Here is a 13,099-nt window from a genome sequence, read left to right as displayed (position 1 = left end):
ATGCCAGCTGGCAATGGTTTGATTTACTTATTTCGAGATTTCCCGTCAGAGTCTTGTAATAGATTGTTTGAGGTTCTAAATGGTTTTGTAACGCGTACGTCTTTCAGCGGGGCTTTCTTAAGGGGAAAACTATCAGATGATGTAACAGGAGGGTGACTTCGCAAGTTCTGCTGCTTTCGTTGTGAGAGGGGACACGTCCCTGTGGTTGTGCCCAGTGCTAATATACTGTCACATGGACAGATTCCAGCCAGGACGGGTTTGAGGAAATATTATCAGTTTTATGCTCTTCAGGCTTATTTGGAGGTTTGCCTAGGACAGGGGTATCAAAGTCATTTTCACCAGGGGCCATATCAGCCTTGCAGTCGCCTTCGGAGGGCCGAATGTAATTTTAGGACCGTATACATGTAACTACTCCTTAGTAGTAAAGCAAGAGCTCAGCACTGCTGCCGAATAGAAACAAGGTGCAGGGCCAGATAAAACAAGGTGGAGGGCCGGATTCGGCCCCCCAGTCTTGTGTTTGCTACCCATGTCCTAGGAGGAAGTTACGTTGTAAGGCAGCAGTTTTTAAATGTCAGTGTATATGAGGAACGCTTGGGATACTTACTTAAAAAAAAATGTGGATTCCCAGACCCTCAGCCTAAGAGATCCTGAATCAGCGAGTCTGCCCTAGGTGCTTCTGAGGCTCACGGGCCACACAGTTGGCTTGGGGAGTAGAGGCGTGGTTTACTGTGAGGATTCTGGGTGATTCAAAGAAAGATATTACCCGTGACTCATTCTTAGTTCTGGCTCAGTTTGTCTTGGAACATGATGCTGGAGCTATACATTTTAAATGTTTACTTAAGTAAAGCATAATAGGAAAATCATGTTGCTGTAAATGTGTTTGAGCTATTCCTTCTTCCACTGCCTCTAATAATACAAGTGCATTTTATGTTGTATGTTGTACATCATAGCTATAGAGTTCCTCATTGTGTGCATCTCATTTGATTTTAATGTCAGCCCTTGAGGCAGACGTGGCAAGTAGTATAATTTTCATGTATCAAATGAGAAAATTGAGATTGAGAAAACAAGTGATTTTTTTCCTTAACAGTACAGCTAGCTAATAAGCAATCCATCCCAAATTCCCATACTCTGCTTCTAATTTCTATTCCTGCACCAATTTTGTTCTTATGGCACCTATTTTGATTTTTAGAGGAAAATATAATCATTTATAACTTCATTGCCTTCTGAGAGGAAGGGTGAGCTGTCCATAGTTAAATGCTTGGTAATCACTCATAGGTCACTCAAGGCAGAGGGAGGTGATCATAGGTGTGCACAGACTGGTGAATCAGTTGTCTTTATAGAACATTCCTAAACATGGAAAAAGAAGTCTCTCTCCTTTCTTGGACAGAAACTGTATAAGACGTGTCGCGAGATGCAGGAGCGGATCATGGACCTGCTCGTGGTGGTGGAGAATGAAGACGTAACTGTTGAGCTTATTCAAGTGAATGAGGATTTGAATAATGCCATCCTTGGATATGAGAGGTGAGCAGGCAGTGTGCCCTCCCCAGCCTTACCCCGAGTCTAGTTTCACTACCAGTCACTCAGCATTCTTACCAGAGTGCCTAGAAGGTGAAAACCCAGGAAGATCAAGAACAAGTTCAGAACAAGGCTGCCCACCTCCCAAGATAGGGGATCTTGGTCCTGGCCTTCTGGGAACTTGTGATGTGGCTGGCAAGAAGGAGCCATGCCAGGGGCATTGTTGGGGAATCTCGGGTAGCGTAAACCCCTGGCCTGTGAGCGGGACCTGGATCTCATTCACTGACTGTTGTCTGCACCGAGCGTGTCATAGGCTCTCAAACAGATGAAATGCTATCAGCAAAGCATCTCAGTGAAAGTGAGATTGACCCTAAGTTTGAGATGGAGAAGAACAGGAAAAGAGAAGAGGGGAGAATATTTTATATGGAGAAAATAGTCTATGAAAAACCAGAGTAGCCAGTGAGGACATTTTTTATAGGAACATAGATTTTTTAAAAAAAAATTTCATTCAGAGAAGAATGAAAGGAAAATTTTCAAATACTCATAATTTTATCACTAATATTTTAGTTCTACATTTTTTATACTTATGTTTCTATAGAGAACACATACTTTATTTCTCCCTTGATTTTATTTAGTGCATAACGAGCCTTGTGTATCCTGTGTTTCTAAATGCTTTTGGGAAACTCTTTTTTGGCGGGAGGGGGGAGAGAGAGGGGAAGGGAGGGAGAAAGGGAAAGAAAAACATCAACGTGAGAGAGAAACATCAATCAGTTTCCTCTCATACGCACCCTCACCGGGGACTGGGAGTCGAACTGGTGATCTGTCACTTTGCCAGATGATGCCCAACCAACTGAGCCACACTGTTCAGGGTGGAAACCATTATTTTTAACAGCTGCGTGCTGCATAATGGCCCATGTTTCTCTCACAGTTCACTCGTTAGGGATTTACATTATTTCTAACTCATTTATCCATTCATCAAAAACCGTTCTGCTAACGTTATAGTAGGGAACCACCTTAAATCATAAATATCCACACTTGGAAATTGAAATAAATGCCCTGAAACAAAAGTGCAGGAGGTCTGTTTGGTGAGAATCGCAGTGGGACCCAGGCCAAGTGGGAAGAAGGAAGCTGCTCTGAGGAAGTGCCATTCAAGCTGAGAACTGCGGGGCGAGTGGGAGTTGATCAGACGAGGAGCAGGGCCAGAGCAGGTACAGGGTGCAAAGCCGTGGGAAAGTGCCGTAGGCCTGGGGGCACCATGCCCCTGGAACCCAGCCCCGAGGAGCTGCAGCATGCTTTGATTGACAGGTGGCTTTTTCTCAGTCTGAAAACAAAGCTCCACACAAGTCTCCTGATCTCTGCCCAAACCTCTCCCTAACCCTTCCTACTGTAGAAATTCTGCCGCCTCTGAGATCCCCACACTTCTCTAGATCCGTGTTGCTCAGTGAGAGTGCAGTTGGCATTTTGGGTGGGACGGTGTTCTCTCCCTACTCACTAAATGCCAGCGATTTCCTCCTGAAGAGGCCTTTGGAGACACCCTCAGGAGAACCGCCTCCACTGAGAATCACTGGGAATGTGTACAGTGACTGTCTGTCCAACCAGCTGGTGAAGAATGAGGGCCCTGGCAGAATAGTCCTGGATCAGATCTTCATGATTCCAGACAAGTTGTTTACATTTTCTAAGACTTAAGGGTTTTTTTTCCTGTTTGTTAAAGAGAATAATAACTACCTATTTGGAGGGATTTCTTTTGGAAATTAAATGAGATAATACATTTAAAAGCACCTAGTAGAGTGCTGGCACATTGGTGCTCATTAAATTTCATTTCTTGTCTTCCTACTCTCTGTTAACATTTCCCTGAGCCTTTTAATTTATTGACAAGCCCCCCCACCCCCGGCACTGATTATGAATGAACCAAAAAATCAGTGAAGTAAAACCCATAGCCATGAATAAGCTCTTTACTTCACTGTATTGTGTTCACCGCCTGTCAGCAACAGCAGCCATTGATGTAAAGAGACGACGGGGCATCGACTTGAGGCTGCCAGCCCCGTGATTGGTGGTCGCTCAGCTCCAAACAAACTCCCAGTCCTTTGCCCTTTGTTTTCTGTGGCATAAATCTGTGGAAGCTGAAAAATACCTAAGGAAAGCCACGTGGTTTTCCGTAGAGTGCTGCCTTCTGGTTTTCATTTTGGAGAATTCTGTTACAGCCCATAAGACCAATGACTAAAAGCCTCCTCTGAAGGGGATGTGTGTTTGTTTGGTCTAGATGTCAGATTGCATTACGTCCACGAACGGCTCACTCTGATTCAGCTTCAAACCACGTGGGCCAAAAGCAACTGCAGTCACGAGACGGAAACCCTAAGTCTTAAGATTCCAAGTGAAATTCCTGCCTCTTGGAGAGAGACATCTGGTGTATTAGTTCCCTATAGCTGCTGTAACAAATTATCACAAACTCAGCTTAAAACAATATAAACTCGCTACCTTACATTTCTGTAAGAGTCTGAATGGGTCTCATCAGGCTGTCATCAAGGAGTCAGCAGGGCCACCTTCCTTTTTGGAGGCCTAGTGTCTCCTCTTTGGTCCCTAAACTTGTGCAGCTTCCCGAAGCTTCCCACTCTCCTTGGCCCATGACGCCTTTCCTCCATCTTGGAAGCCAACAGCATCCAGTTCAACAGTCTCAGCCTTACCAGTACCAGGGACTGGTTTCATGGAAGACAATTTTTTCATGAACCGGGATCAGGGAGATATCTTTATAGCCTGCCATCAGGTGTAGCTTAATTGTCCCTCGCCACTCACTTACAGGGTTTTGATAAGAGTCTGCAAGCAATTCATTTATTATGGTCTATGCAGTCCAAACCCTCTGCTGATGATAATCTGTATTTGAGCCGCTCCCCAGCACTGGAATCACCGCCTCAGCTCCACCTCAGATCATTAATCATTAGATGCTCATAAGGAGCATGCAACCTAGATCCCATGCATGCAAAGTTCACAGTAGGCTTCGTGCTGCTATGAGAAGCCAATGGCACCTCTGATCCGACAGGAGTGGAGCTCAGGCAGTAATGCGAGTGCTGGGGAGGAACTGTAAATACAGATGAAGCTTTGCTCACTCGCCCGCCGCTCACCTCCTGATGTGCAGCCAGTTCCTAACAGCCACGCACCAGTGCTGGTGGCCTGGAGGTTGGGGACTCGGGTCTAGTAGAGTCCTTCTCACATTGCATCACTCTTGCTTCCTCTTCTGCCTCCCTCTTCCACATTTAAGGACCTTTGTGATTACATTAGGCTCATCCATATAATCTCCAGGATAATCTCCATGTTGCAGTCAGCTCACTAACCACCTTCTTTCCATTTGCCACCTAACTGAACACATTTACTGTCCTATTGATTAGGGTGCGGGGATATTTGGTGGGGGGCATCATTCTGCTTATCATAATCTGTCCTCTGGTTCCCAAAGATTCATATCCATCCCGTATGCAAAATCCATTCACCCTGTTCCAGTATCCCTGGGAGTCTCCACTCATCACCTCCAGGGAAGAGTTGTGCATATAAGGAAATGGAAATTTGTTCTTAAGGCTTGACCCGTGAAGGGTGTTCAGACCCAGCACATAACTAACTAGCATCCAAGAGGCCAGTGTCATATGTAGATGGAAACAGAAGACATGTGTTTTAGAAAGAGAAAAATCCTTAAAACTAAGTGCACGTTCCAATTCACTGTAAGCTTTTAGACTTCAAAGTGTTTAGGTTCACAGAGTCAGTGTGTTTAGTATTAACACCATGTTTCCAAAGCCAGTCTTAGTTAGCAAAGCATTTCCACATTCATCCACCTCTATCATCTACTGATACCTTGTGCGTGAGAATAACTTTCGGGGGAAATGGTTCGGATGTCGCTATTCTGTGTTAGCAGACGGAGAACTGAGGATCAGAAGTCACATCCAGGGCCGTATAACTACTTGATACAATGCTGATACTTGAACCTTGACTTCTACCTTTAACTTTACTGTTCTTTCTAACCCGTTATTTTATTTGTTTGTTTAACTGCTCTCCCTTTACCCCCAGTGTACGAGCAGCATAAACTTTTTTTAAAAAGATTTTATTTATTTACTTTTAGAGAAGGAAGGGAGGGAGAAAGAGAGAGAGAGAGAGAGAGAGAAGCATCAGTGTGTGGGTGCTGGGGTCCGTGGCCTGCAACCCAGGCATGTGCCCTGACTGGGAATTGAACCTGCGATGCTTTGGTTTGCAGCCCGCGCTCAATCCACTGAGCTACTCCAGCCAGGGCCAGCATAAACTTTTAAAAAGCTATAAAAGGTTAGTATTGTTAGTAGGTATCAAGTGTCTTATATAAATGAAGATGAAATATAGTGAAAATTGAATAAGTGTATTTGGATTTTTTATGGAAAATCATACTGGCAAAATTGAGAACACTTTAAATATTTGAGAATAGTAAGAATAGTTAAATATGTGATATGTTCATAAGATAAAATATGCAGCCTCTAGAAATTGTATTTCTGAATAACTAGAAAAATGCTTGCACAGCAATTGAATTCAGATACAGAATGATGTAAAGCATAGTTTTAACTAAGTTTAGAACAGGTTAACTTATAGAAAAATAAACTGGAAGGAAGTACTGATGTTAAGGATTGTTTCTCAGGTGATAGGAATGACTAGGGACCATTTCTAGGTGATGGAATTATTATTATTTTTAATAGCTTTCCATTTTTGAGTAACTCCAGACCCCTAAGCCCCTCAACAAAGAGAAGGAACAAAGAGACAAAAGATGAAAAATCTGGAGGGGCAAAACCGTTTTTGAACCTGGCACCCGAAGACATCGGAATACTTAGACATGAAAGTTCCACTGTCTGTAGGTTCTGCTACCAGTACCAGTGTTGGGGCACGGTACCCCACACCGACAAGCAGTTTATGGGATACCAGCTGGGCGTCCTAAAATTCAACTCAATTCTGACACAGCCTACCCAAAATAGCAGCGGATGCCCCGGGTTCCGGGCTTATTCCATAAAACTGCCCACCCAGCCAGCCTCAGATGCATGGGGAAAGCCCAGGCTGTTCCCTTTGCTGCTGGCCCACTGGCTAGAAAGTGGAATTTCCACAACCTGGCCCCCCAACCACACCAAACTTCCCTTTTCCTGCTGTGTTCTCTAAGGACATGGTTACCTCTGTAAACAGAAAAAAGTTACTACAGTAACTTGGGAATTGAGTGGTAATAAAGCGGATGGTCTTCATTCCTAAATATGTGTGTATTGATCATTTAAATATTGTAGAATTTTCATATTCATGTGCTTTTAAATATTTACATTTTGCTAATTCACACAGGTTTACTCGAAACCAACAAAGGATCTTGGAGCAGAATAATCAGAGGGAATACGCCAATGTAAGTGAATAGAAATGTTACAAAATACATAATTGAACGGTTTACAAATTATACAGCGTGGAGCAAGGTTTATGTTAAAATAGGCCTTAAAAAGGAGGAGACATGCCTTCATGCCTGGGATGGTTCTGGTGGTGTAGAGTATTGTCTCAGTAACTTGATGTTATTCAGTTATTAACAAGAGGTCATAAGAAGATGCTCTCACTAAGCAGGAGCCCATGCAGATGGTGAGATACGAACTGGTACTCATGTTGCCTATTGAATGGAGCGTTCTCCCTCAAGATGCATCCATAAAGGACCCTCTTTTCTCCAAAGGAAGTCTCCTGGGGAGAAAGCTGTGATAAACTACCCGGCACAGTTTTTCCAAATTATGCTTTTGTTTGCTTCATTTTCAGACTGCCAGTGAACCTTCTGCCCCGTCCTGTGAGCTCGTTGACCTAAGTCCCAGCCCTCCGAATCATAAGGCCTCCCTGGAGGAGCTCAACGCCATGAACACTCAGCTTTCAGACTTAAGTAAGCAAGCTCCCGAGCCTTTTACACCAGCAGAAGGCCTTGCTGTGAAACAGTTCTCCTTGGTTTCATGATTAAATGCAACCAGAGAAGGGCTGAAGTCAGTTTGAACAGCACAACTGTATCATCAGGGAGTGTAATTTCTTGGCAGATGGTTGGGTCACACCCAGTACAGGGGTGACATGTGACTGGGGGAGGAAGTCCTTGAAAGCCATCCCATTGGCTTAGACTCACTCTCCTGGGATTCACGTGGCCTGCTTTATAGAGGTGGTTCAATTCCATGGCCGGTACTCTGAACCCACACACCACTGTCTTTGGGTGTCTCTACCATACTACAGCATCAGATAAGGGAATACTGGTTGTAGAGAAATTCAGGAAGTGTGAGACCTTATCCATGTGGTGGTGAAATGTAGAGGAGAAAACACAGGCTTTTCGGCCAGAGGCGTCCAAGTTGAAATCCCAGTTCTGCCACCTCTTAGCCACCTACCCTCTGAGACTTCCCTACCTTATTAAGGGAGAACAGTGGTTACGTGAATGGGTTTCTGTGAAGGTAAATGAATAATGTTTTACAAAATGCATTGTTGGCTTGGGGTTACCTATCTTATCTATCTTAATTGTTATCTCCTACTATCCTTATTTCCAAAAAATTTGGGTAAATGACAAAATAAGGATGATTAAAAAAAAAATAGCTGAAATCCAGAAGTTTTTGCCAAACTAAAATCAGTTTATTTTTTCTCTTAAGTTAGAAGTTTTTTCCAGAGTCAAAATATTTGGGTTTGTGGTTTTCTTAAAACTTCCTTTTTTTCTGACATGTTGGGCTGCTTGCTTATGTAGACCAGTGGGATGTGTGGAATCCGACACATTAAAGAGTTTTCTTGAGTTTTTATCAGGCATTTTTTTGGCGTGGGGGCGGGGATGATTATTCTCTTTGGAGTGTCTCGCTTAAGGTGGGAAGTTAAGAGTTCGGGGAGGTGAGGGTAGAGCTCTGTGTATACAATAGAGTTTTGCTTTTGAAGTTGGTAGAACAAGGCACATAAAATGCCTTTCATTCCTGATCAGCTTGGGATTTTATAAAACCCAGTACAGTCACATCTGTTACCTTTTCAACAACCTCTCTTTGTGGCAGGAAATTTCTCTCTTTCCAATCACCCTAAAATGAGGCTCTTCGATTTCTATTTGAGAACATTTTATGATGACAGAATTCTCTCTCTCTCTCAATACTGTGGAAAAGGCAACAGAACAAGTCACTGACAGAATGTTTCAAATCCAAACAACAAGTCCAATTTGTGTCCTAGGTTTCAGCTCTCCGCGTCCTCTTGTAACCAACAACCTGCAACCCAGTGTTCACCCACAGGAAGATTTCCTAGCCTTGGGAAACACAGAAACAGCCCTGTAAGTATGTCAGTCCCACTCCGGGACCAACACCATCTCGCTGTGCTCCTTGCCTCAGGAAGCATGACGTGACAGAAAAACTAGGGACTTCAGAATCAGACTGACCTGAGTCAGGGGCTCAGCACTGCTTCTTCCTACTAACTGTGCGACCCTGGATAAGATACTTACCTAGACTGAGCCTTCCGTTTCTTCTAAGCCTTCTTCCTAGAATTCTTACAAAGATCCTGTGAGATGCTGGCTGTACCCCCTAATACAGCACGGGTAGATAATAAGCCTTCAGTAAATTGTCTCTGTTTCTATTGTTTTTAAAGTGACAACACAAAGTAGAGGAAATGCATGACAAAGGAAGGGGAAGAGAAATGAGGTTCAAAATCATTCAGCATAGTGGCCACACCAATTACCAAGGACTCACTATGTGCCAGGCACTTTGCTGAGCTGTTTTTGTTCATTGCATTTAATATTTGCAAAAGATTTCTTGGGTCAGTGCTGTTACTGTCATTCTCATTTTACAGGTGGAAAGGCTGAAATTTAGGGACTAGAACTTGCCCAAGTTCCTATAGCTTTTAAGTAGCAGTTCTCGCTAATAGTTGCATGTTTTACTCAGAGATCCCCTGGGATCTCATACTTTAGTGTGCATGAAAATCACTTGTGTGTATCGAACGGCAAAGTTTCTGGCCCCTAGAAATTCTGATTCAGCAGTAGAGGCGAAATCAACCATCCAGATGTCTTCTGGTCTTGAGATTTTCCCACCCCTCTGTGTTTGCAGTTGAATTTGTTCATCACGAACAGATGAATGGTAACAGTAAGGCCCCTTGAGAAACAGTGATGATGGGATCACGTCATAGGTCATATTTATAGCCCGCTTACTATCAGGCAACAGACTAAGAAGAATAAGAAAAGCCTATTAATTTCTTGCTAGTCCTCCCAGTAGGTACCCCATCTTTCTCGTTTCCAATGAAGAAACCAAGGCTGAGGACAATTAACTTGCCAAAGGTTACCCTTATGGTAAAATTGACACCCCGCCCTTTTTCTGGATGTTCAGTTCTATGGATTCTAACAAGTACAGAGATTCATATAATCACCACTGCAGTCAGGATACTGACTAGTTCCATCAGCCCCCAAAACCCCCTTGAACTGTTCCTCTATTGTCTACCCTCCCCAACCTCAGCAACCATCAGTCTGTTCTCATCACTGTAGTTTTGTCTTTTGGGGAATGCTTTCCAAATGGAATCATACAGTACATAGTTCTTGGTATAAAAAAATTGGCGTTTGCTTTATGTATTTGAAGCTGTTACAAGTGAATATGCATTTAGGATTGTTCTAGCTGGTTGGTGAATTGACCCTTTGATCATTTTGTAATGTCCCCCTTTGTCCCTTGTACATTTCTTGGCCCTGATGTCTACTTTGGTATTACTGTGGCCACTCTAGCATTCTTTCAATTAGTGTTTGTGTGGTATCTCTTGTTCCATCTCTGTACTGTTAACTATATCAGAATATTTGGAGTGAGTTTCTTGTCGATAGCAGGTAGTTGTGTCGTGCATTTTTATGTATTCTCATCATTTCTGTCTTCGAGCGGTATGGTTAGACCCTTTCCATGTAATGTAATTATATGTTTGGATTTGGATCTACCATTGTGTAATGTTTTCTGTTTGTTCCTTTTTTCCCTCTGTTCCTTGCATACTTTTGGGTTATGGGAATGTTTTCAGTACTCCGTTTTATCTGCTGTGATCTTCGTGTAGTTTCTATATGGGGGCAGGGGCCAGGTGCTCCAGGAATTGCCATGTACAGAACTTAGGTCTGCCTAGAACCAGTATGTGACCCCTTGAAGGGAAAGGTAGAGACCTATCACCGTGTAGATCCCCCATTTAAATTACAGTTATCACATATATATTGTATCTATATACATAGAAAAAAATTATCACTAGACAAAATATTATGATTTTTGCTCACAACCCACAAATGTGTATTTCAAACCACTCTTCAGGAAGAGACATGTAGTCTATTGCATTGATGCAATATTTACCGTTTCTCTTGCTCTTGCATTTTGTTCTGGTATAATTTCCCTTCTCCCCAAAGAATTTCCTTTAGTCGTGCTCTTACAGCAGGTCAATCAGAAGTGGAAATCTCTTAGTTTGACTTCACTCCAGTATGTCTTTATTTCGTATTTGTTCCTGAAGCATATTTTCGCTGGATATAGAATTCTGGGCTAACGGTTCATTTTTTTCCAGCAGTATTTAAACTCCACCCTCTTCTGACCTAAATGGCTTCTAATGAGAAACCTGCATTTATTCAAATTGTTGTTCCCTGTAGATCCTGTGTTGTTTTCTCTGCCGGTGCTTTCAAGAACTTTTTCCCCCTAATTTTGAACAGTTGGATTATGAAATGTCTAGGCATGGATTTCAGTTTATTCTGTTTTGGGTTTACTGAAATGTATTAGTTTCCTGTGGATACCATAAAAAAAAAATTACCACAGACTGGATGGTTTAACACCACAGGAATTTACTTTCTGAGTTCTGGAGGCTAAAATTCTGACATTCAGCAGGGCCACACAACAGGGTTTTTAGGGGAAAAGCCATTCTTTGTCCCTTTCATACTCTGGCAACCATTGGCATTCCTTGGCTTGGTCCCACACCGCTCTGTCTTCTGCCTCCACCTGCACACTGCCCTCTCCTGTCTAAAATCTTCACTGCTTTTCTCTCTCCAGCTCGCTTGTCATTGCAGAGTTAGGGCCCTTTGAATAACGCAGAATGATATTGTTGTCTCAAACTCCTTAACTTAAATACATCTTCAGAGACCCTTTATCCAAATGAGGTGACATTCACAGGCTCAAATAGTTGCCCCACGCATCCATTCTGTCCAGGTATTCTAGGTGCACTTAGTGGGAGAGGCAAGACAAAGTGTGTTTCCTCCAACTTACCCAGAGCCAGAACGCTCCCACTTCCTTCCCAGTCCCTGCTCCACATTGCCTCTTGTCCTTCGGGAAAGGATAGTGTGGTAGCTGCTCGGACGGAAAGACCGAAGGCTCTGTGCTTACTAGTGCCTATGCATACTCCAGAGTCCCAGGGCCCCCACTACCAAGGGACAGTGCTATCTTTTCTCTCTTTGGTATTTGGGCATCATGACCTGGTGGGCACCAAAACCAGATGGGATTGTTTATTAAAATTAATACTTTTGTACAGTCTGAAGGTGCATTGTACATCTTGTTTTTAGACCAGGAAAGTCTCCTTACTTTTTGCATTTGTGTTCTCACTGTAGGGTAATCATGCTGTGTTATCACACTATCCTAGGTCTGCCCAAAGGACCGGCCAAAACCTCGCCACAGATCATACATACGAGAGCGTAAGTGATGAACCCTTCGCTGGCAGTGTGCCTAGTCAGATTAGCACAGCTAAAAAGGAACTCCTGGTCATTAATTCTAATGTTCTTCTCAATGTCGCCTTGTATTTATAATGTATTTATAATGTATTAATACAGCCCTTGTTAGGGCTTTTCCTTATTGTTTACTCTTAATTTTCTACATTACAGTTGACATACAATATTATATTTGTTTCAGGTATACAACATAGTGAGTAGACATTTCTTTAACTTACAAGGTGATCGATCGCCCTGATTAAGTCTGGTACCCGTCTGACACCATATGTAGTAATTACAGCATTATTGACCGACGTCCCTATGCTGTACTTTACATCTCCGTGACTGTTGGTGCAATTGGCAATTTGTACTTCCTAGTCCCCTCCCCCTTTTCACCCATCCCAGCTCCCTTCCTCCTGGCAACCATCAAAATGTTCTCTGAATGTATGAGTTTGTTTCTTTTGCTTGTTGTTTAGATTTCACATATAAGTGAAAGCATATGGTACTTGTCTTTTTTCTGTCTGACTTACTTATAGATGAATAGATAAAGAGGAAGTAGTACATTTACGCCATGGAAAATTACATACCCATAAAAAAGAATGAAATCCCACCTTTGCGACAACATGAGTGGAACTAGAGGGTATTACACTAAGTGAAATAAGTCAGACGGAGAAAGTCTTTTAAACCTTTTAAGATAAACAAGTTGTGTCTCCCTTCTGTTAGAAAGATGACAAAGGACCAGAATTCCTCTAGTGTTGTTCGTATTTGTTGCCCCTACTTCTTGGTTCCGGTCCTTTGACAAACTTCACAGGTTATCACCACTCCACCCTCCTAGCGAGGCCAGCAGTGACCTCGCTGCTGAATCAGTACTGCAGTTTTCAGTCCTCCTCTTACCCGATTTGTCAGCAGCCCGTGACGACATCACTTACTTCCTCCTCTTTTGTACAAATGGCTGTT

At 42.9% G+C, this 13,099-nt stretch overlaps 1 protein-coding gene across 2 annotated transcripts in view; it reads left to right on the top strand.

Annotated features, from left to right (window-relative positions):
- Nucleotides 1-13,099, top strand: part of TOM1L1 (target of myb1 like 1 membrane trafficking protein) — a 45,928-nt gene that overhangs the window by 25,616 nt on the left and 7,213 nt on the right. For both annotated transcript variants that reach the window (XM_036033715.1, XM_028520966.2), the window contains 5 exons: nt 1,388-1,521; nt 6,835-6,892; nt 7,285-7,402; nt 8,695-8,791; nt 12,079-12,130. In XM_036033715.1, coding sequence (XP_035889608.1) covers nt 1,388-1,521; nt 6,835-6,892; nt 7,285-7,402; nt 8,695-8,791; nt 12,079-12,130 — 459 coding nt within the window. The remainder of the gene's footprint in view (nt 1-1,387; nt 1,522-6,834; nt 6,893-7,284; nt 7,403-8,694; nt 8,792-12,078; nt 12,131-13,099) is intronic.

This window comes from Phyllostomus discolor, chromosome 8, assembly GCF_004126475.2.
Source record: "Phyllostomus discolor isolate MPI-MPIP mPhyDis1 chromosome 8, mPhyDis1.pri.v3, whole genome shotgun sequence".
NCBI lineage: Eukaryota > Metazoa > Chordata > Mammalia > Chiroptera > Phyllostomidae > Phyllostomus > Phyllostomus discolor.
Note: the sequence above shows the minus strand (reverse complement) of the source record. Positions and strands in the feature narration are given on the sequence as shown.